Source organism: Lepus europaeus, chromosome 13, assembly GCF_033115175.1.
Source record: "Lepus europaeus isolate LE1 chromosome 13, mLepTim1.pri, whole genome shotgun sequence".
Taxonomy (NCBI): domain Eukaryota; kingdom Metazoa; phylum Chordata; class Mammalia; order Lagomorpha; family Leporidae; genus Lepus; species Lepus europaeus.
The window spans coordinates 29187254-29208545 of record NC_084839.1 but is presented as its reverse complement, the minus strand read 5'-3'; the positions used below and the strand labels follow the sequence as shown (position 1 = coordinate 29208545).

General features: G+C 41.5%; 1 protein-coding gene across 1 annotated transcript in view; it reads right to left on the bottom strand.

Moving 5' to 3' along the window:
* Positions 1–3587: 3587 nt before the first annotated feature.
* Positions 3588–21292, bottom strand: part of TTC27 (tetratricopeptide repeat domain 27) — a 213417-nt gene continuing 195712 nt past the window's right edge. The window contains exons 17-20 of the mRNA XM_062209233.1: positions 19376–19573; positions 14387–14498; positions 7815–7915; positions 3588–3867 (exon numbers count right to left, since the gene is read on the bottom strand). Of these exons, the coding sequence (XP_062065217.1) occupies positions 3745–3867; positions 7815–7915; positions 14387–14498; positions 19376–19573 (534 nt within the window). The 3' untranslated portion in view covers positions 3588–3744. The remainder of the gene's footprint in view (positions 3868–7814; positions 7916–14386; positions 14499–19375; positions 19574–21292) is intronic.

Genomic DNA, 21292 nt, shown 5'->3' with positions numbered 1-21292 from the left:
AGAAAGTCAAACTGCTACACTAAGAGCTTGCAAATACTCTCAAAACTGACCATTAGCTAGTTGTTTATCCTGAAGTCAAAGAACAGAAACAACTCAGAGTCCGCTCAAACACTTCTATTAACTATTGTGAAAGACAATGTGCTTTACGGTAATGAGAACACACAGACAGACACACACAAATACACAAACAATTCATTTTTAAATTGCCTTTGCTACAGGCTACCTATCCAGAGTAAAAAGCACCTTTTTGTTCACTAAGCAACAATTTTAAAAACTGAGGAAAAATTTCAAGATAAGGTCAGCTTTCAAATTCACGTGGTGAAAACCAAATGCAGCTACGATTATTATTAGGCCTTGGACTGTGAAAGACTCTAAGAGTTAAAAGCAAACCAACACTACCTTCAGCCCATAAGGGATTACTCTTTTATTAGTATAGTCTTGGGATTAGTGGAAATGTCTGTCTAATGAATGCAGCTACTATATTTGAGCACACGCCTGAATAAGCTACTTGTTGATAGAAACCTATCTATTTATAAGCACTTCTGCATGTTGTGAAAAATCCATCTGTATTACCACAGCATGGCACCCACCATTTGAATAAAGGCTCTTTGCCATTTCACTATAGGGCCTGTTGAATGAACAGGCAGAAAGGAAGTGTGCTGCATCCACTTAACAGATTTTATTCCTCACTCTTGGCCAGTAAAGTAGAGTTGCCTTATCTAAACAGCAATTCAGATCAATGTGGATGTTGTAAAAACAGAAACGTTAAAAAAGAAATACTTTCATCAGACTCACCCAAGGTTTAAACTAGCAGTTCTACTATAATTTGGACAAACGGTCACAAACAGCCCAAACTAGTCCAATCTCTGCTTATGTCATGATCTTTGAACTAAGTCTGGAAACTGGACAGATATTTGCTATCATTGCATCTTCACATTTCTGCTTCCGAAAAGCACACTCATAGCATGTCCAGCAGAAACAAGCACAGTATGAAAGGAATAGCTTGGTATACAATCGAGTAAGTCATCGCTGTCAACAGTGGGGGTGCTCACCACTGCGCTCAGGCTCCAGTTGAGGGGAAGCGAAGCCCTCCACCCTGCACAGGGCCTCCAGTGCATTCTGGGATTCTGTACTTCCTGGTTTCCCATCCCTCAACACACACCGCACTGCTCCGCTCCCCAGACTCAGCTTCCTGCGTGAGGCTCTGGGTGCTGCGAAGACATTCCTCTTCCATTTTCACTCCTCCACAAGGAGGAACCCCATCTGCTACTCTAACGCTTTGGAAAAAAAGGCTGAGGAGGAATCTTTAATATTTTTTTAGAAACTACAGTAAATAATCGTAACACAACTCAAGCTATTATTCACTGGGACCTCTCAGAGTTTCCCTTGGAGAACTTTATGAATGATGACACGCAAACAGTCCAGCTATCCTAGCGATAGAAAGAGAAGGCAGCGCCCAGCTGGCCGCTGGAAAGTTCAGGGCAGCACAGAGAAACAGCATCGGCTTCAGCAGCCTTTGGGTTCTGTGTACTTCACGTTGTAGAGCTGGTGACCCTTCGTTTCCTAGTGGTATCACTCGCAAGGTTCTTCTGATGTAGGGTACAGTGCCCGGCACTCGGTAACTTTCAGCAACTATTATTCACACTGCAGGGGCTCAGTAAACATTAGGGAATCAGAATTTTTCTGTTTTTCCAATGAACAAAAGACTAATTCTGAAAACAAAAAAGTATTAGTGCTAGAAAACAAAAGTTGAAACTTATGAAACAGAAGACATTTGGAAATATAAATATTTAACTGTATCAATGCCAAACACATAAGACCCTCCCTCCCCCCCGCCCCCCCCCCATTAATGATACATAGCTGTTTAAACAGACACTGTAGTTGTTAATAACTCTGAAGTTGCATGAAAGCCAATAAGAGATAGGCCACACTCATTTCACTTAGGAAGAAACTAAGTAAGTGTTAAATAGTAAGTGTTAGCAGGTGGTAGAGACGAGTTTTGATCGTCACAAGATTTTATCTCTCTATATTTTGATTGGAAAATCACAAGATTTTATCTCTATTTTCTTCAGTGATTTACACATAAGATTATTAAATAAACAAACAAGTTTATATCTTAACAAAAGAAGACATTTAATAGTGCTTTCTTTTGTGAAGTGAGGATACAAGGCAGCGTCTTGTGGATTTGGGTCCAGCCCAGCATTGAAGAACATGTCTGGGAAGGGTGACCCTTTGGTTGTGACTGCTATAATCACTTATGCCTTTCTACCTTGAACCCAAAGGAAAGCAAAGTGAGAACCAAAAATTTCTAAAACTCTAAAGCCCTACTTTAGTCTTCTACTGGATTCCTGGAATCCTTGTCCTATTTAGTATTCCTTTTCAATCCATTTTCTATAAGGGTTCACAGCTTGGTAATAATACAGTTTGTCTTAAAATCTTGCTCTACCCATCCATTCAACCATCCACCTGCCCACTTATTCTTCCCTCAGTGGCTTTCATAAGAGATTTCAGAGGACTTTTAATACTAACTTAAGCTACTACCTCATTTCACTCGTCTTTCTCACAGGTATTATCTCTAAGAGAAACTGCACTGGGGCATACATAAGCATTTCAAAAGGCAAGTGTAACAACAGCAAGAGAAGCAGGTGGTTAAGCAAAGAGGGCATTCAGTACTGGAAAGCATCCAGAACCCAAATTAATGAAGAAAGTATTTTTTAAAGATTGTTTTCTAATACTCAATGTTTTTTTGGATTATCAATCTTTAAATTTTCAAAGGCAGTTGAAATTCAAAAGGAACTAGGGGTAGAAATCATACACATCTTATAAATAAGAACATGGAAAAAAACAAGGGTCAAGTGATTTATGCCTGGGACCCAAAATTCAGCAACCCAAGCCAGGACTTAGAATTCCTCACTCTGACTTTTGTACTGAGATTATTAAGCTCAGCTGCTGCCTTCAATATTTGTTTCCACAGACATTACTAAGAAAGCATTTTACTTTGGCATTTTTTTGTAATATGGCACCATTTATAGCTGTCTTCACCCATAATAACCTTATTAAACAACCATCTTTAGGGCTGGCAGTATACACAATGAGGGAGGTAACAACTTGGTTCTGAGTGGTTAATGGTTGAGTCAAAACTTGGTTGTGTCAATTTTTTTCTTGCATTTTCTTGATTTAGAAGTTAAACCATGCTCACATTACTAATTGAGCCAACCCTCGTGTATATTTCTGACAGAAACACAAAAATCTCAAGAAGTATAAATGTTTCCATAGCCAAACACACTTTTATCAGTTTTGGATAATACAGCAGCCAATCTAATGATCCCACAAACTTGTACTATGTGATTTCTTTTCCCTATTTAGACTAAGTTTTTCCAAAGAATGATCCAATTCCTGTGTGTGTGTGTGTGTGTGTGAGAGAGAGAGAGAGAGAGAGAGAGAGAGAGAGAACACCCTATTTTAAAGAGAAAACCAAATCATTTACTTTTTTGTACTAAAATAGTTCAATAATAATAAAAATACTCAATTCTACTGCAACTAGAACTATGACTATAGAAATAGAAAACTTTTTAATTTAATGTACTTCAGAAAGCACAAACATTTGGGAATATCACAAAAGTAAGAATTTAGCTTTAAATTAGAAATTTATTTTAAAAATCATTATCTGTGTTCCAGCCAAAGAGCTCTGAGAGAAAGCCCAGAAGGTGACAACCCCTTTTCCAGAAGCTGTCCCCTGCACAGTCAATACTGATTTCGAAACTGATTGCTGAGGTCTTGGAGCTGCACTACCACGGTGTCCATAGCTGCCATTTCATCAGCTAGCTCCCTGGAAATTTCTCCACTTGCCACATCTGTAAAAAGTTGCTGCAATAAAAAAATAAAGAACTATCAAAGCAATGAAAAATGCTTTAAAAAAACAAAGTACAGAATTAAAATCCATTTTGCTCAATATCATACCATCACAGTAGCAATGGTAGTATTTGTTCTGTTCTCTGGAAAGTGTATGAGCTTTAAAAGTTCAACAACGTGTCAAAATAACTTACCTGTACTTACAAATAACAATGAGCTCTGCTCTTCAAAGCAGCTACCTTAACTACTGGTCATTCATTTCAGTATTACAGGGTAGTTTTAGATAACAGGTGCAATTCATTCAACAAAACAAATCTATTTGCTATTTATGCAAGCAAACCAAATGTATTTTAAATTCAAATTAATATAAATCATACCGTTTATGCTACTTATTTGAAAGTTAACTTCAGTTTAGGCCTCAGAGAACACAGAGATCCTCAGGATTTGGTAAAAGCCAAAGAAACTCCAGCAAAATAAAATAAAAATAAATGTGCCCTCCCTCTGGAAAGGGAGGTTTATTGCAACATACTTCAGTAATACTCCCATAGCTGACAACATTTTGGAATGCTTCTCCAGGGACTGCCTGCTGAGCCAATATGGGCACCCAAGAAAAGGAGCGAACAGGATTTTTTATGACCACATTTTGTGTCTGTGCACACATGTGTGTGCATGTGACTGTGTGCTAACCTGAGGTATAATTTACTCAGCGTGCTGTTTATCTTTTCCACCAGACCTTGACAAGATGAGCTGTACAGATTTTGTAACAGAATGACACAAGAATTGCAGTGTGCTCAGCAGAGAAAACGCCTTTTAGCAAAATCACCTGGACTCACACAGTGTGTATGTTTAAGACAAAGAATCACAAGGTTTGCAATCATAATGAATCTGCATCTCTTCCTAATGTGGGAAGGAGGAAGCAGAGAGAAACTAAGATTCAGAAAGCAGGGATAATTTGCTGAGAGTTCCCAAGAGTGAAGGCAGTGAAGTGTGTTCTAACTCAAGGCTCTCTGGCACTCTGGTGAATGGACCCCATGCCACTACTGCAGCCAATCTGTAACGTGACAGGGCATGCATGGACTGATGGCTTAAGTGATTCTCCGGGTTCCAGGAGTTTATTTCCATGAAATTTCTGGCCTGGCAGGAAAATACCAAAGATTCATGCAAACTGAGCCTATTGCAAACTATTTAACACAGTTATCTCAATTCACTTCCAAGTTTTTGAAGTGTTCTAAAAACAGAGCTTTTGGAAATTCAATTTAGCAAATGCAGTTTATTCCAAAAAGACAAAGCATATGAACCACTACAAAACCAGAGACTCCCAAATTTCATATGCAAAAGGTGCTTCAAAGGAGGCACTAGGAGGCCATTTTTCCCGTTCACAGTGATCCAGCTGGGATCTAATAACAAAATCTAAACATGCGTGATGTTTTGAGGCCTTGTTTTCAGCATTTGAGAACCTACCACAACATGAAAGTACCTGCACAAGCAATTCTATTTAAGTCATAGAACTACTAGATTATGTAAAAGTATCAATGTCCAAGAAAAAATTCTGCACAGAGATGAGGGACCCAGAGTTTATCCTTAAGAAATAAGCAAGTAGGGCCGGCGCCGCGGCTCACTAGGCTAATCCTCCGCCTTGCGGCGCCGGCACACCGGGTTCTAGTCCCGGTCGGGGCACCAATCCTGTCCCGGTTGCCCCTCTTCCAGGCCAGCTCTCTGCTGTGGCCAGGGAGTGCAGTGGAGGATGGCTCAAGTGCTTGGGCCCTGCACCCCATGGGAGACCAGGATAGGCACCTGGCTCCTGCCATCGGATCAGCGCGGTGCGCCGGCCGCAGCGCGCCTACTGCGGCGGCCATTGGAGGGTGAACCAACGGCAAAAGGAAGACCTTTCTCTCTGTCTCTCTCTCACTGTCCACTCTGCCTGTCAAAAAAAAAAAAAGAAAGAAAGAAAGAAATAAGCAAGTAGGGGGGCCAGCGCCCTGGTTCACTTGGTTAATCCTCAACCTGTGGCACTGGCATCCCTAGTTGCTCCTCTTCCAGTCCAGCTCTCTGCTATGGCCCAGGAGGGCAGTGGAGGATGGTCCAAGTGCTTGGACCCCTGTACCCACATGAGAGACCAAGAAGAAGCTCCTGGCTCCTGGCTTCGGATCGGCACAGCGCTGGCCGTAGCAGCCATTTGGGGAGTGAACCAATGGAAGGAAGACCTTTCTCTGTCTCTCAACTCTCTCACTGTCTATAACTCTACCTGTCAAATAAAAAAAAAAAAAAAAAAAAGGAAATAAACAAGTAGGGCTGGCACTATGGCGTAGCAGGTAAAACCACTGCCCAAGACACCAGCATCTGATATGGGTGCTGATTCGAATCTCAGCTGCTCCACTTCTGATCCAGCTCCCTGCTAATGTGCCTGGGAAAGCAGCAAAGGATGGCCCAAGTGCTTGGGTTCCTCTACCCATGTGGGAGATCTGGAAGAAGCTCCTGGCTCCTGGCTTCAAGTTGTCCCAGCTCCAGCCATGGTGGCCATTTGGGGAGTGAACCAGCTAATAGTAGACCTCTCTCTCTCTCTCTCTCTCTAATTCCACCTTTCAAATACATAAACAAATTTGTGTTGAAGCCTGGAGCTTCTTCTGGGTCTCCCAGGCAGGTGCAGCCGTCTTCTACTGCTTTCCCAGGCCATAGTAGAGAGCTGGATCAGAAGTGGAGCAGCCAGGACTCAAACCGGCGCCCATGTGGGATTTGGCACTGCAGGTGGTGGCTTTACCTGCTATGCCACAGCATCGGCACAAAACAACCTTAAAAAATATATATCTATATCTATATATCTATATAGATATATAGATGGGTTAGTGATCTAATCAAAAGTAGAAAACATAATCCCAGTTTGGAAAGTCACAAATATAGTTTGCTGCTTTGACTTTGAGAGAACTTCTGCAAATTTCTGAGACACATATATCTGAAGTTGTGCTGGCATGCTGGGAGGAAATGCAGGTAGATAAATAGGGAAGTAATTACCTAAAGAGGCAAAAATGAGGCCTCAACCAGAAAAGATCAAGCAATTAACAAAAAGACACATTCTAGGAATGTTTTCCAGAAATGGTCTCTACGTGCCATGGACTTTCAGAAGTGAATCAAAATTCATCTGAACCCAAGATTAAATGGTGAAAGTGGGTAAAGATTAGAAAACAAACTGTGCTGGAAGTGAGGTTTTTTAAAATTTTGTTTCCAGAGATGAAAGCCAATCCTGGCTGCACATTAGAAACACCTAGGAAATTTAACAGATCCCCCAGGCTCTCTTCCACGCCTGGATCTGTATCTGCCGCAGAGACAGCCCAGGATTCCAGTCTTCAAAAACGCTTCCTAAGTGATTCTCACACACACCCTGTGCCAGCACTGCTCTCCAGGTTGGTATCGTCAGTAACAGTATGTTTCAGCTGTCACACCTGAGTCACCCATCGAGACAAGTTTTTGTCAAACTATCTACACCACTTAATATTTTTCCCTCATTCATTTTTTCTTGCATAAGTCTTTCTTAAAGACTTTTAAATTACTAAAAATAGTAAACAAGCATAAATATTCATGAAATTATAAGTCTGATGACTTAGTTAATACTTTTTTCTAATATGCATCAAAATACATATTAAACCCAAATGCCACCAGTGGGGATATATGCCATACTTTGAGAAAAGTGATAATAAAGAGAAGAGCACGGTTTAGTTTAATAAACAGAAGAAAGCATTAACGGTTGCTTTATAAGCACTCACTGTGAAGACTCCTCAGTTACCCACATTTACGGTGGTCTAGCCACTGGTCCAATAACACCTTCACCAAGATAAACTGCCTGGCTGTTATCTCAAACACAGCATGGGGCTGCACTAGCCTTGATGTAAAAGATTTAACAGCGGTAAGCTGATCCTAACAACCTTTTTCTCTATGGCAGCTCTAATTAATCCACACGTTGTGCTCACCTTTGCTTTAGACAACAAACCCTGCAAATTGAGTCGAACTGAAGACAGCACTTGCACAGCTTCTTGGGGACTGGATTTGTTTTTACTGCAGTTCATAGCCACTGGAAGACAAAGACACGGGAAATATCCATTAGGAACTGGAATGATAGTTTACAGATACAAAAACCAATTATTCACTCAGAATTTTATGGTAACTTTAGAAATATTTCTACCTGGAAAGTTTTATTTTTGAAAAAGAATTAAAGATTAAGTGCACAGAGACCAGCATTGTGGTGTAGAGGACTAAACTGCTGGCTGTGATGCCATATGAGCACCAGTATGAGCGCCAGCTGGAGTCCTTAATGAGAACTGACAATTGCTGAAGCTGACAGTCCAGGGAAATGGCATGCTTCTAGGCACAGGTCAATTCTTCCTGCATTTTCCTGTTCACATTCAAGGTTTACAGCCCCCTTCGGGAAGAACTGATGCCAACACCATGCATCTTCATTTAGAGAATGACCACAACCAGGCGTTCAAGGTTCTGAGCCACGCTTGGCATCAGTGAAGGTGCTGGGAAGCAAAGCCACTCGCCCTGACAACTCTGCCTCCAGCACTCTGGCAAACCCATTCTCTTAAAACCTGGAATCATGAAGGAGCGTGCTCCTCCCTGGCTGGGCCCGGGCCATGAATGCTTTATCAGGACAAGTGAAGAGTGTCACAGAAACATCATGCCTGATATTTCTCCACTGATTCATTATTGTCTTGTGTTCTTTGAAATTAGGCTCACTAGATTAAAAAAATCAATAACCAGCCCCTATTTTAAAACTACACAAATTAGTGCATGAGTAAACTCTACTTCATACCCTAGGAAACAGACTAGGGATGGAAAGTAGGTTTCATTTTGCAAGCAAACACTACTCAGTCCATAGAGGTTGCCTGTGACTAGCAAAAGAATTTGGCATTGGGGTCGGTGCTGTGGCGCAGTGGTTAGAGCCCCGGCCTGCAGTGCTGGCATCCCATATGGGCGCTGGTTCAAGTCCTGGCTGCTCCACTTCCAGTCCAGCTCTCTGATGCGGCCTGGGAAAGCAGTGGAGGATGGCCCAGGTCCTTGGGCCCCTGCACCCGCGTGGGAGACCCAGAGGAGGCTCCTGGCTCCTGGCTTCAGATGGGCTCAGCTTTGGCCATTGCGGTAATTTGAGGAATGAACCAGTGGATGGAAGACCTCTCTCTCTTTGGCTCTCCTCTCTCCGGGACTCTGTCTTTCAAATAAATAAAATAATTTTTTTTAAAAAAAGAGTGTTTGGCATTAATTAATAATCTCTTCCATGGCCAGCAACAACTAGGTTTGACATTCCTCTCAGGATAATGATTAGACTGACGTTTCTCGGCCAGTGGCTGAGAGGACACGTGGTACTTAGCAATATTAATCCAATTTTCAGAGGGCACAGTTGACCCAGAGATAGTGAGGATTATGATGTCTGTTTCAGTAAAGTTATAACTACCATGGCAGAGGTATTTGGGCTGTTTAACACCTAGTAACTTATATCAAAAACAGCTGTGATTCTTTTTTTAATCCCTTATTTTCATTCTAAGAAAAATAATACTAAAGCAAAAAGACAACACACAATATGTTTCCTTTCTTTCCCAAAGGCATCAAAGACAGAAACAAAGATAAAGGTAGAAATAGAGGTGGGGGGAGGATGGGGGAGTGGAAGAGGAAAGGAGGGAGGGAGAGAGGGAGGAAGGAAGAAAGGAATGAAGGAAGAAAGAATCTGTTGTTTCAAATCATCAGAAAATCCAAGAAGGGTCAGAGTTGTGGTGTAGTGGGTTAAGCCACTGCCTGCTATGCTGGCATCCTATATAGGCACTGGTTCCTATCTTTACCGTTCCACTTCTGATTCAGCTCTCTGCTAATGCACCTGGGAAAGCAGTGGAAGATGGCCCAAGTGTTTGGGCCCTGCACCTGCATGAGAGATCTGGAAGGAGCTCTAGTGTCCTAGCTTTGGCCTGGCTCAGCCCCAGCCTTGGCAGCCATTTGGGGGAGTGAACCAGAAGGTGGAAGATCAATCTCTCTCTCTCTCTCTTACTCTCCCTCTGTCACTCTGTCTTTCACATAAACAAATAAATCTAAAAAAAAAAAAAAAAAAAAAAAAAAAAAAAAAAACCTCCACACTTTACAAATGGGCAGGCACACAATGACAATTCTGCCATAGACAGGTCTCAAGTACAGGTTTCCTACTATGTTGAGACCTCAACGTCTTCTCCAGCTTTCTGATGAGCATGGTCACACTTAACAATAGCAACCTATAGGGAGTAAGCCATGTGTAGACTTTGAAAAAGTCTATTTCCTCTTCAGAATGGGGTGGGGCGAAGGAATATGACGGAGAGAAAGACCCAAAGGAGAAGAGAAGAACAGAAATCCAAGAAAGCAAGAAAGAGCACTGATGTACGAAAGCAACAAAGCCAAGATTAAGATTTATCTTTATAAATCCAAATGTCATTAGAAAGCAAAGCCAAGCATCCACTCAAATATGCTTAAAACACCGTAGGAGCACCAACATATCATTCATTAATGGTAATGGAGAACTTAAAAGAATAGATAGTTGTTTTTCTACAAGTATTGACCTGTTGAAAAAAAAAGCAGTGTCAGTAACAGTTTAAAATTAAGTAACATGAAAATTTTTCCTGGAGCATTTTTCATCTGCATATTTATATTTGACAGGTTTAATACTATCACTTCATGATTACAGAAAATATCTTGGCTTTGACTGGTACTGAGCCAGCAATTCACAGAAATGTTTAGAGTTGGTTAGTTGAAGTAGATAAGATAAATTCTTCAAAGTAAATCCTATCCGGCTATTAATATACATACTACACCTTAGTGTGATTTTCTCTAAACATAGTACCATACCCACAAGGCCAAATACATAAGGACTGAACTCAACCTGAGCCCAGCTATCATGGGCCAACACAAGCCACGTGAATTCTAGTAACCTCAAAACATCTTTTCACTGGTCAGTAGAGATGACCTTAAACTTTTCTACACTGAATTTCAACTGTAGAGTTTAGCACGTCTACCTTATCTGCCAAGGGCTAGGTGGCCCAGGAAGTTGGATATTTACATCTTTTTGGTCAAAGATATCAAAGGCCATAAGAAGAATTATTAACTACCAGGCCCATTTCTAAATTGTTTGAATGTTCTGTGACTTCTTTATAGTCAAGTTAAACTTTATCCTTGTTCGGTTCCCTTTAGCTTTGAGTCCCTTATCACACAGCCTAGACCCTCTACTTCAGAAAGAACAGAGAAAGGGTGGGTGGGTAAGGGTTTAACACTTGAACTCTGTATAAAATATTGCTATGTGTTTAAATATTTTCATTTGTTGTTCCTAACGACCACTGGTCAGTATTTTACCATTTTACCAATGAGAAAAACCAGGCTCAGAGAGTTAAGTAATCTACCCAAGTCACCTACAAGTTCACAAGATACCTGGTCCTAAGGCTTTGGTTTTCCCAGTTCCAAACCTCTGCCCTTTTGCATTGTTTCTTTTTGGCTCCCTATTTGTTATACATACTGGTGGCTGGAAGAAATTAAACAAATTAGGACAGGTTCACAGTACTTGTAATTCAGCTCAAACATTGGAGTTTTATTATTTAATTGGAACAGCAATCCCAGGGCACTGTAAACCCATATTCAAATATAAATATAACCAAAATTCACAAATTTAACTGGTATATTTTTCATTAATTCCAGTAAATTAAAGCAGTCTGTCTGGACCACATTCTCCCAACAAGCATAAAACTTATGCTTTTCATTTTATTTGAAAGGCAGAAAAGCAAAGACACAGACAGAAGAGAGAGCTCTTCCATTCACCAGTTCACTCCTCAAATGCCTGCAAAAGCCAGAGCTGAGCCAGGCCAAAGCCAAGAGCCCACCACTCAACCCAGGTCTTCCCATGGTGGCAGAGACCCAAGTACTGGAGCCACCACTGCTGATTCCCAGGAAGGACAACAGCAGGAAGCTGGAATCCAAGCAGAGCTGAGACTCAAACCCAGGCACTCCAGTACCAGACGTAGGTGTCCCAAGCAGCACGTTAACTGCTGTGTCAAATGCCTGCCCTAGGGATATTTCTTCACAAGTAAGGTTACCCCCAACTAACAGCCTCTTAAGTTTCCCAGAAACAGGGATTCTACTTTGTATTTCTTTTGTATATGCTGTAGCTCTTTGTATATTGCTATGTACTCTACTGAGCTATCTTTATTTATAAAGGAAGAAGACTACAAGTAGTGAAAAAGTTAACAGATTTCCTTTCCCCCCACCACTCCACTAAATCTTATTTTAATGGATTTCAAAATTCTATGACAGATTTTTGGTCAAGTTGTTCCCATTAGAAAGAATTGATTTTTAAAACTAATAACTTAAAGCTGCCATAGACACACAAAAAACAAATAGTTCATAAAATATACTCCTTTCTTACTGCAGGTTTTATGATGCATTGTTATCATTAACCAGTCTGACTATTAAACTTCAATGGCCAATTGAAACAAACAGTTCTGTGACCGTTCTTCTACCACAGATTATGACTGGGGAGGCAGGTGTTGCGATAAAATATTCATTTAGCCTTCTGAGGTTTCTGGGTTGAGTTGGTGACCTTGCCAGCTCCAGCAGTCTTCTTGTACACTGCTTGCACGACATCCATAGCAACTGTCTGTCTCATATATGAACAGCAAAATGACCCAGAAAGAGAGAGGCTTTCAACACACATAGCCTGCTGGGAACCATTCCAATGCTGTCAACATCGCCAGATTTCAATCCAAGACCATATCCCAGCATCCTGCCAGAAAGGTGATCAATCTTTTCCTTCAGCTCAGCAAACTCACAAGCAAGGTGAGCTGTGTGACAATCCAGTACAGGAGTATTGCCAGCACTGATATGGGCGGGATGATTCGGGATAACCTGAGCAGAGACGCCTGCTGCTTCCATTGGTGGTTTCATTTTGCTGTCGTGAGCAGTGCTGCCACAATGAACAGATTTCTACAGGCAGGCTCTGGACACTGAAGCCCACATTGTCCTAAGGAGGAGTTTTACTCAAAGCTTTATAGTGCATTTCAGCAGACTGAATGGAACAAAGGTGACTACCATGCCAGATTTAAGAAAACCAGTCTTCAGACAGACTACAAGGAGGATACTACCAATTCTGTAAACTTCCTGGAGGGGCAGGTGCAAGGGCTCATTAGTTGGATGAAATTTTGGGAGGATGCAATACAGAGCTTCAAGCAGGGTGGTTACACTGGCATTGCCATCTTGGCAGGTGACTTTCCATTCCTTGAACCAAGACATGCTATGCATGACCCCAGTGTGCTGTCACCATGGCAAATAAAAACTGGCACAAATGATACTGTGTTTGGTTTGCAGCCAGTTTTCTTAAGGTAGGAGCTGACTTCTTTAGCAGTTTCCTTGTATCTCTTCTGGCTGTAGGGTGGCTCAGTGGAATCTATTTTGTTAACACCAAACAATAAGGTCATACCCCCATTTTTTTATGCCAGAAGTGCATGCTCATAGGCCTGCCCATTCTTGGAACACAGTTTCAAATTCTCCAGCATCAGCAGAAACAATCACAACAGCACAGTCAGCCTGGGATGTGCCTATAATCATGGCTTAATTTTTTTTTTATTTAATTAAAAGACAGACACAGAGACAGAAATAGACACAGAGATCTTCTATCTATTGGTTTACTCTCCAAATGCCCACAACAGCTGGGGTTGGGCCAGGCCAAATCCAGGAGCCTGAGACTCAATCCAGGTCTCCACATAGGTAGCAGGGACTCAAATACTGGAGTCATCACTCGCTGCCCCCCAGGGTATTAACAAGCTGGAATTTTGGCAGCAACTCCAACCCAGGCACTCTGATTTGTGTTTTTGATAATGTGTCTGTGGCATGGGGCATCAAAGACAGTCATGTAGCTCTTGCTGTCTCCCACTTCCGCAGGGAGATGTCAGCAGTGATGCCATGCTCATGCTCAGTTTTCAGTTTATCCAAGGCCCATGCACACTTGAAGGAGCCCTTTCCCATCTCAGTGGCCTCCTTCTCAACTTCTTCGATGGTTCTTTTGTTGATTCCACCACATTTGGAGAATGGATGGCCAGTGGTGGTGTCCAGTGATGACAAGTTGATGGGAACCTTTTTCTTTCCCATTTTAACTTTGATTTAGTGCTGGTTTTCAAGCAACCTGTGTTTATGGTTGCAAACCCATTGCAAAAAAGGCAACAGATTTCCTTAATACTACATAATCAGCACAACACAGACTCTGCGTGAAGATTATACACAGTTGTAAAGTTATTTCACATATCTCAAAAAGTTTCTCGTTTCTGTCACTTACTCAAACAGTATGTAAGCCTCTATCCTGTTCCTCTGTACTGCTCCAACGTGCCTATTATATAGTAGTTGGCTATAAACGTTTGGGGAATTAAATATAATAATTCCAATGTGATGAAATAATTTGAAATTACTTGCAGTGGAACTTTACTTTTGACTAATATTCTTTTCTATTAGGAAAAATTACAGTATGTCAGATATCAAATGTTACATCAAATACCTTGTGCAAGTCCTAAGGCTCTTTGAACAACTTCCTTAAATGATGCAACATCTTTCTCCCAACAACTGGACTGTGTGTCACACTTGTATGCCTTCAAGAGGTATTGGAAGGCCTGAGGGAAGAGAGAGAGAAAAAAAAAAACATTTAGAATTCACATTTTAAACTGTTTCCTGGAAGTCATATGGAACTTATTCCAACTTGAAAAAAATAGCATCTGTGACATACAGCGCTGTCTTTATTATTCTCATCAAAGAAAGGGTACAGATGCACGCCCCATAGCAATAAGCAATTATAAGAAATCAAACAGCTGTATCTGGATAGAGGCACGTCTCTGTAACCAGGAACACACAGAGGCCAGGATTAGAAGTGTACATATTTCCTTAGCATTTGTAGCCATCAGTTTAGCAGACCTGTTCAGAGAAAAAGGCATGAAGGTGGTGAAAACTATGGAATTTCTGGTTGGTGTGTGATCTCACAGAACTTTAAAGCACTCTCTTTTAAACTCCTACAAATTCTTGAGGGAGAAGTCACAGATCAGAGAATTCAGAGCACCCTTAATTCGATATACGCAAGAGCGCATAATTCAAGAAGGAATGGAGAGACAGACGTAGGAGTGTGTGCATGTGTGCATGTGATATGCGTGCTTCTGACTTACAAGGCAATGGTAGGAGCCAGCTGTGTGGACTGAGGGAGGAGAGAACGGCTAAGAATCCCACAGATTAGCTGTACTGTGGCTAATTCCAAACCCACGCAAGGAGTACATTTGATTTGTTGTGAATGTTTTGAAAAGAAACACAAAATAATTATCCCAACCTTGGAAATTGTGGGGGCTCATTCGAGTTCTAAGATAACAGACTAACAGCACAACGTGAGTGTAACTGGTGTGCTGCTGCAGTTGTGAGAAGGGAAGGGCAACCTTTGTAAAGGACTCCATGTTTAGACTTTGAAAGTTCTCCAAAATCTTTCATCTAGTTCCTTTTGCTTTTTCCTGTTAGTAGTCGTCAGCTCAGACCTAAACACTCTTTCTGTCCTTGTACTTACAGTCTTTAGCAATGAGCCCACAGAAAGGGGTGTTGGGTAAATAACAAGAGCCAGCTGTTTGCTGGAGGGAGGTAGCAGGCCAGAAAGACCCTTTTATAGGAAATATAGAACAACTGTATAAGGAAAATTTATCAAAAATGAAAAGGCAAGTGTTATAACTCTTAACCTGTCCATAATTGAAAGCACTTCTGTTAAAGGCTGAATCAGGGGGCTGGTGTTGTAGTATAGCCAGTAAAGCCACCACCTGCAGGGCTGGCATCCCATACGGGCACTGGTTTGAATCCCGCCTGCTCCACTTCTAATCCAGCTCCCTGTTAATCCACCTGAGAACGAAGTGGAAGACAGTCCAAGTACTTGGTTTCCTGTACCCTTATGGGAGACATAGAGGAAGCTCCTGGCTCCTGCCTCAGCGCTCTGGCCATTACAGGCATTTGGGGAGTGAACCAGGAGATGGAAGATCTGTCTCACTTCCTCTCTCTCCCTCTCTGCCAGTGCCTATTCCTTTGTAACATTGATTTTAAAATAATAAATAAATATATAAAAAATAAATAAAGCCAGAGCTATTAGGCAAGAAAAAGAAATTAAAGGGATACAAATCGGGAAGGACGAACTCAAACTATCCCTCTTTGCAGATGATATGATTCTTTATTTAGGGGACCCAAAGAACTCTACTAAAAGACTGCTGGAACTCATCGAAGAGTTTGGCAAAGTAGCAGGATATAAAATCAATGCACAAAAATCAACAGCCTTTGTATACACAGGCAATGCCACGGCTGAGGAAGAACTGCTAAGACCAATCCCATTCACAATAGCTACAAAAACAATCAAATACCTTGGAATAAACTTAACCAAAGATGTTAAAGATCTCTACGATGAAAACTACAAAACCTTACAGAAAGAAATAGAAGAGGATACCAAAAAATGGAGAAATCTTCCATGCTCATGGATTGGAAGAATCAATATCATCAAAATGTCTATTCTCCCAAAAGCAATTTATACATTCAATGCAATACCCATCAAGATTCCGAAGACCTTCTTCTCAGATCTGGAAAAAATGATGCTGAAATTCATATGGAGACACAGAAGACCTCGAATAGCCAAAGCAATCCTGTACAACAAAAACAAAGCCGGAGGCATCACAATACCTGATTTCAGGACATACTACAGGGCAGTTGTTATCAAAACAGCATGGTACTGGTACAGAAACAGATGGATAGACCAATGGAACAGAATAGAAACACCAGAAATCAATCCAAACATCTACAGCCAACTTATATTTGACCAAAGATCCAAATCTAATCCCTGGAATAAGGACAGTCTATTCAATAAATGGTGCTGGGAAAATTGGATTTCCACGTGCAGAAGCTTGAAGCAAGACCCATACCTATCACCTTACACAAAAATTCACTCAACATGGATTAAAGACTTAAATCTACAACCCGAAACCATCAAATTATTAGAGAGCATTGGAGAAATCCTGCAAGATATAGGCACAGGCAAAGACTTCCTGGAAAATACTCCAACAGCACAGGCAGTCAAAACCAAAATTAACATTTGGGATTGTATCAAATTGAGAAGTTTCTGTACTTCAAAAGAAACAGTCAGGAAAGCGAAGAGGCAACCAACAGAATGGGAAAAAATATTCGCAAACTATACTACAGATAAAGGATTGATAACCAGAATCTACAAAGAAATTAAGAAAATCCACAACAACAAAACAAACAACCCACTTAAGAGATGGGCCAAGGACCTCAATAGACATTTTTCGAAAGAGGAAATCCAAATGGCCAACAGACACATGAAAAAATGTTCAAGATCACTAGCAATCAGAGAAATGCAAATCAAAACCACAATGAGGTTCCATCTCACCCCGGTGAGAATGGCTCACATTCAGAAATCTACCAACAACAGATGCTGGAGAGGATGTGGGGAAAAAGGGACACTAACCCACTGTTGGTGGGAATGCAAACTGGTTAAGCCACTATGGAAGTCTGTCTGGAGATTCCTCAGAAACCTGAACATAACCCTACCATACAACCCAGCCATCCCACTCCTTGGAATTTACCCAAAGGAAATTAATTTGGCAAATAAAAAAGCCATCTGCACATTAATGTTTATTGCAGCTCAATTCACAATAGCTAAGACCTGGAACCAACCCAAATGCCCATCAACAGTAGACTGGATAAAGAAATTATGGGACATGTACTCCATAGAATACTATACAGCAGTAAGAAACAACGAAACCCAGTCATTTGCAACAAGATGGAGCAATCTGGAAAACATCATGCTGAGTGAATTAAGCCAGTCCCAAAGAGAAAAATATCATTTGTTTTCCCTGATCGGTGACAACTGAGCGCCAAAGGGGAAACCTGTTAAGTGAAATGGACACTATAAGCAACAATGAACTGATCAGCTCCTGTCCTGACTTTAGATGTACAATGTAATACTTTATCCTTTTTAGTATTTGTTGTTGTTGTTGTTGTTCTAGTACTATTGGTTGAACTCAGTAATTAACACACAATTATTCTTAGGTGTTTAAATTTTAACTGAAAAGTGATCCCTGTTAAATCTAAGAGTGGAAAAAGAGAGGGAGGAGATGAACAATTTGGAACATGCTCAATCGGACTGGCCGCAAATGGTGGAGTTAGAAATGTGCCAGGGGATTCCAACACAATCCCATCAAGATGGCATGTACCAATGCCATCGCACTAGTCCAAGTGATCAATTTCAGCTCACAATTGATAGCTCTGATAGGTCTAAGAGTCAAAGAGATCACACAAACAAGATAAGTATCTGCTAATACTAACTGATAGAATCAAAAAGGGAGAGAAAGATCCAACATGGGAAGTGGGACACACAGCAGACTCATAGAATGGCAGATGTCCTAAACAACACTCTGGCCTCAGAATCAGCCCTCAAGGCATTCGGATCTGGCGGAAGAGCCCATGAGAGTATAGCAGGTATGGAAAGCCAAGATATCATGGAAAAAAAAAAAAAAAAAGACCTAAATGAATGATCTCTGTGAGTGAGATCCCAGTGGAAAGAACGGGGCCATCAAAGAAGGAGGTACCTTTCTCTGAAGGGAGGAGAGAACTTCCACTTTGACTATGACCCTATCAGAATAAGATCAAAGTCAGCGAACTCTAAAGGCTTCCATAGCCCTGGCAACTCATGACTAGAGCCTAGGGAGATTACTGACGCCATGAACAGGAGTGTCAAATTGTTAAATCAGCAACAGGAGTCACTGTGTACTTACACCCCATGTGGGATCTGTCCCTAATGTGTCGTCTAAAGCGAAGTGATGCTATAACTAGTACTGAAACAGTATTTTTATACTTTGCATTTCTGTGTGGGCACAAACTGATGAGGTCTTTACTAATTATATATTGAAGTGATCTTCTGTATATAAAGAGAATTGGAAATGAAAAAAAAAAAAAAACAACCTGGTGTTAAAATGGAAATGGCATAGAAAATTAATTAATTTGAAAAAAAATTATGTAGGTTCTCTGTCTTTAATGTGCTGTACATTGCTATTTAATGCTATAATTAGTAATCCAATGGTAGTTTTTTCAATTTATGTTGCTATATGGGCAAAATGTTGAAATCTTTACCTAATATATACTAAACTGATCTTCTGTATACAAAGAGAATTGAAAATGAATCTTTACATGAATGGAAGGGGAAAGGGAGCGGGAAAGGGGAGGGTTGCGGGCGGGAGGGAAGTTATGGGAGGGGGGAAGCCATTGTAACCCATAATCTGTACTTTGGAAATTTATATTCATTAAATAAAAGTTTAAAAAAAATAAATAAAGGCTGAATCAGAACTGAAATTGAGCATATTAATTTTATGTTTCAGGGTATTAAACTCTTCCTCCACCCATCAGAAACACAGATCTGCTAAACATGTGCTCAAATGCAAGGGCCCTGGAGTGTACAAGCAGGACTTACCTTTTCATTCTCATCAGGCTTTTCACTCTGCCCATTTCCATACACTTGGGCATACAGCCTCCAGATTTCTCCATCATTTGTCACTCTCGAAGTGACTCTGCCAAATAACTCCTGCAGCTTTCCTTTGAGGCTGGTTGCAACATCTCCACTTCGATCAGCCATTCCATCCATCACTGCCTTGACCAGAATTTTAAGGACCTTGAAAAATACACAGTAAAAAATGGGAAGCTAGAAACCACTAAACAATAACAAAAACACAGCTACCATAACTGTCATCAACAATAACGAACCCTATGAAACTGTCAGCATATCACCATTAACAGTTTCTAAAAAGAAAACTCCAGTCGGCCTGCACCTCAGGCTGACCACCTCTCGGGATGTTTCTCCTCAGGCTCCTTGGAGATCTCATCTGTCATGGGTCCCATGCTTGGCACTCCTCTCTTTTCACTTGGAACACTCTGAATGATCTGATCCACACCTGCACTTCAAACATGGGACCAAGTCTCCTCTGGCAGCATCTGTGCACCTCCAGCCAGACTCTTCTCTGGAGCTCCAAGACCATGCACCCCCAGATCCACCAGGCAGGTTCCATGAACACCTCACCCTGTATCTTCCCAAGAATGAAACACAGATCTCAAGTCTCTTTCTCTCCCCTAATCTCTAGGTAAACCTATCCACATAGCTCCTAGAATTAATAACCTGAGCATCAACCTACCGTCTCTTCTCTCCTATTTCTGCCATCTCTGATTTGATTCAACATCCCCAATGAGTCCTAAATCTAGCCTCTCTTTCCTAATTTTAGGCCTCCTTAGCTTCCATCTGGATTGCTATGATAACATTCTTTTTTTTTTTTTTTTTTTTGACAGGCAGAGTGGACAGTGAGAGAGAGAGAGAGAGAGAAAGGTCTTCCTTTTTGCCGTTGGTTCACCCTCCAATGGTCGCTGCGGCCAGCACATCGCGCTGATCGGCCAGCACATCGCGCTGATCCGAAGCCAGGAGCCAGGTGCTTCTCCTGGTCTCCCATGCGGGTGCAGGGCCCAAGGACTTGGGCCATCCTCCACTGCACTCCCTGGCCACAGCAGAGAGCTGGCCTGGAAGAGGGGCAACCGGGACAGGATCGGTGCCCTGACCGGGACTAGAACCCGGTGTGCTGGCGCCGCAGGCAGAGGATTAGCCTAGTGAGCCGCGGCACCGGCCGCTATGATAACATTCTAACACTGCTTGAAGAGGTCTTGACCCTGCTAATTACTGAATTATAATTAGTTAAGCATGTGAAGTACTTAAAGAATATCTCTTCTTCCAACTACCCAAGGTCAACTTGTCATTTAGCAAATTCTTGGTTCTCTTACTAGAGGGTGCTCAATCCACATTCTATCCCAAATGCTTTCAATGCTGATAGACAAATTCAATTGAGCCCCATCAGAGGATACATCATTTTGAGAAGGCATATTTGTCATTTTACATTAGGCTGTGTCTCAAAGTCAGCGCCCTGAGAGCACAGAAGGTGCACCCTGAATCTTCCACTCCCTTGATGGAGGGATAGCTAAGACACCCAGATCCATCTAAAGGGCCAGCTGAGGAAAGAACTCCTAAGACCTTGATGTGAGGTCCATGGACCACTAGCATTAAATCACCTGGGAGTTAGTTGGGATTGCAGAATCCTGGGTAGAGATGCTGATCCATCTTGGATCAAGATTCTGCATTTCTAACAAACTCCCAGGCAGCGCTGATGTTCATAACCCACAGACCACACTCTGAGGAATAAGGTCCCATGAGACAAGAGCACACATATTTATTCCTACCCTGAACAGGGACCTGGCCATTATATCTTCATCTTATATCACCAGGGTCTAAGGCTTATCACATAAACCTGGTATTTAGCACCAACTCAATAAATACTCATGCCTGACTGGAAAG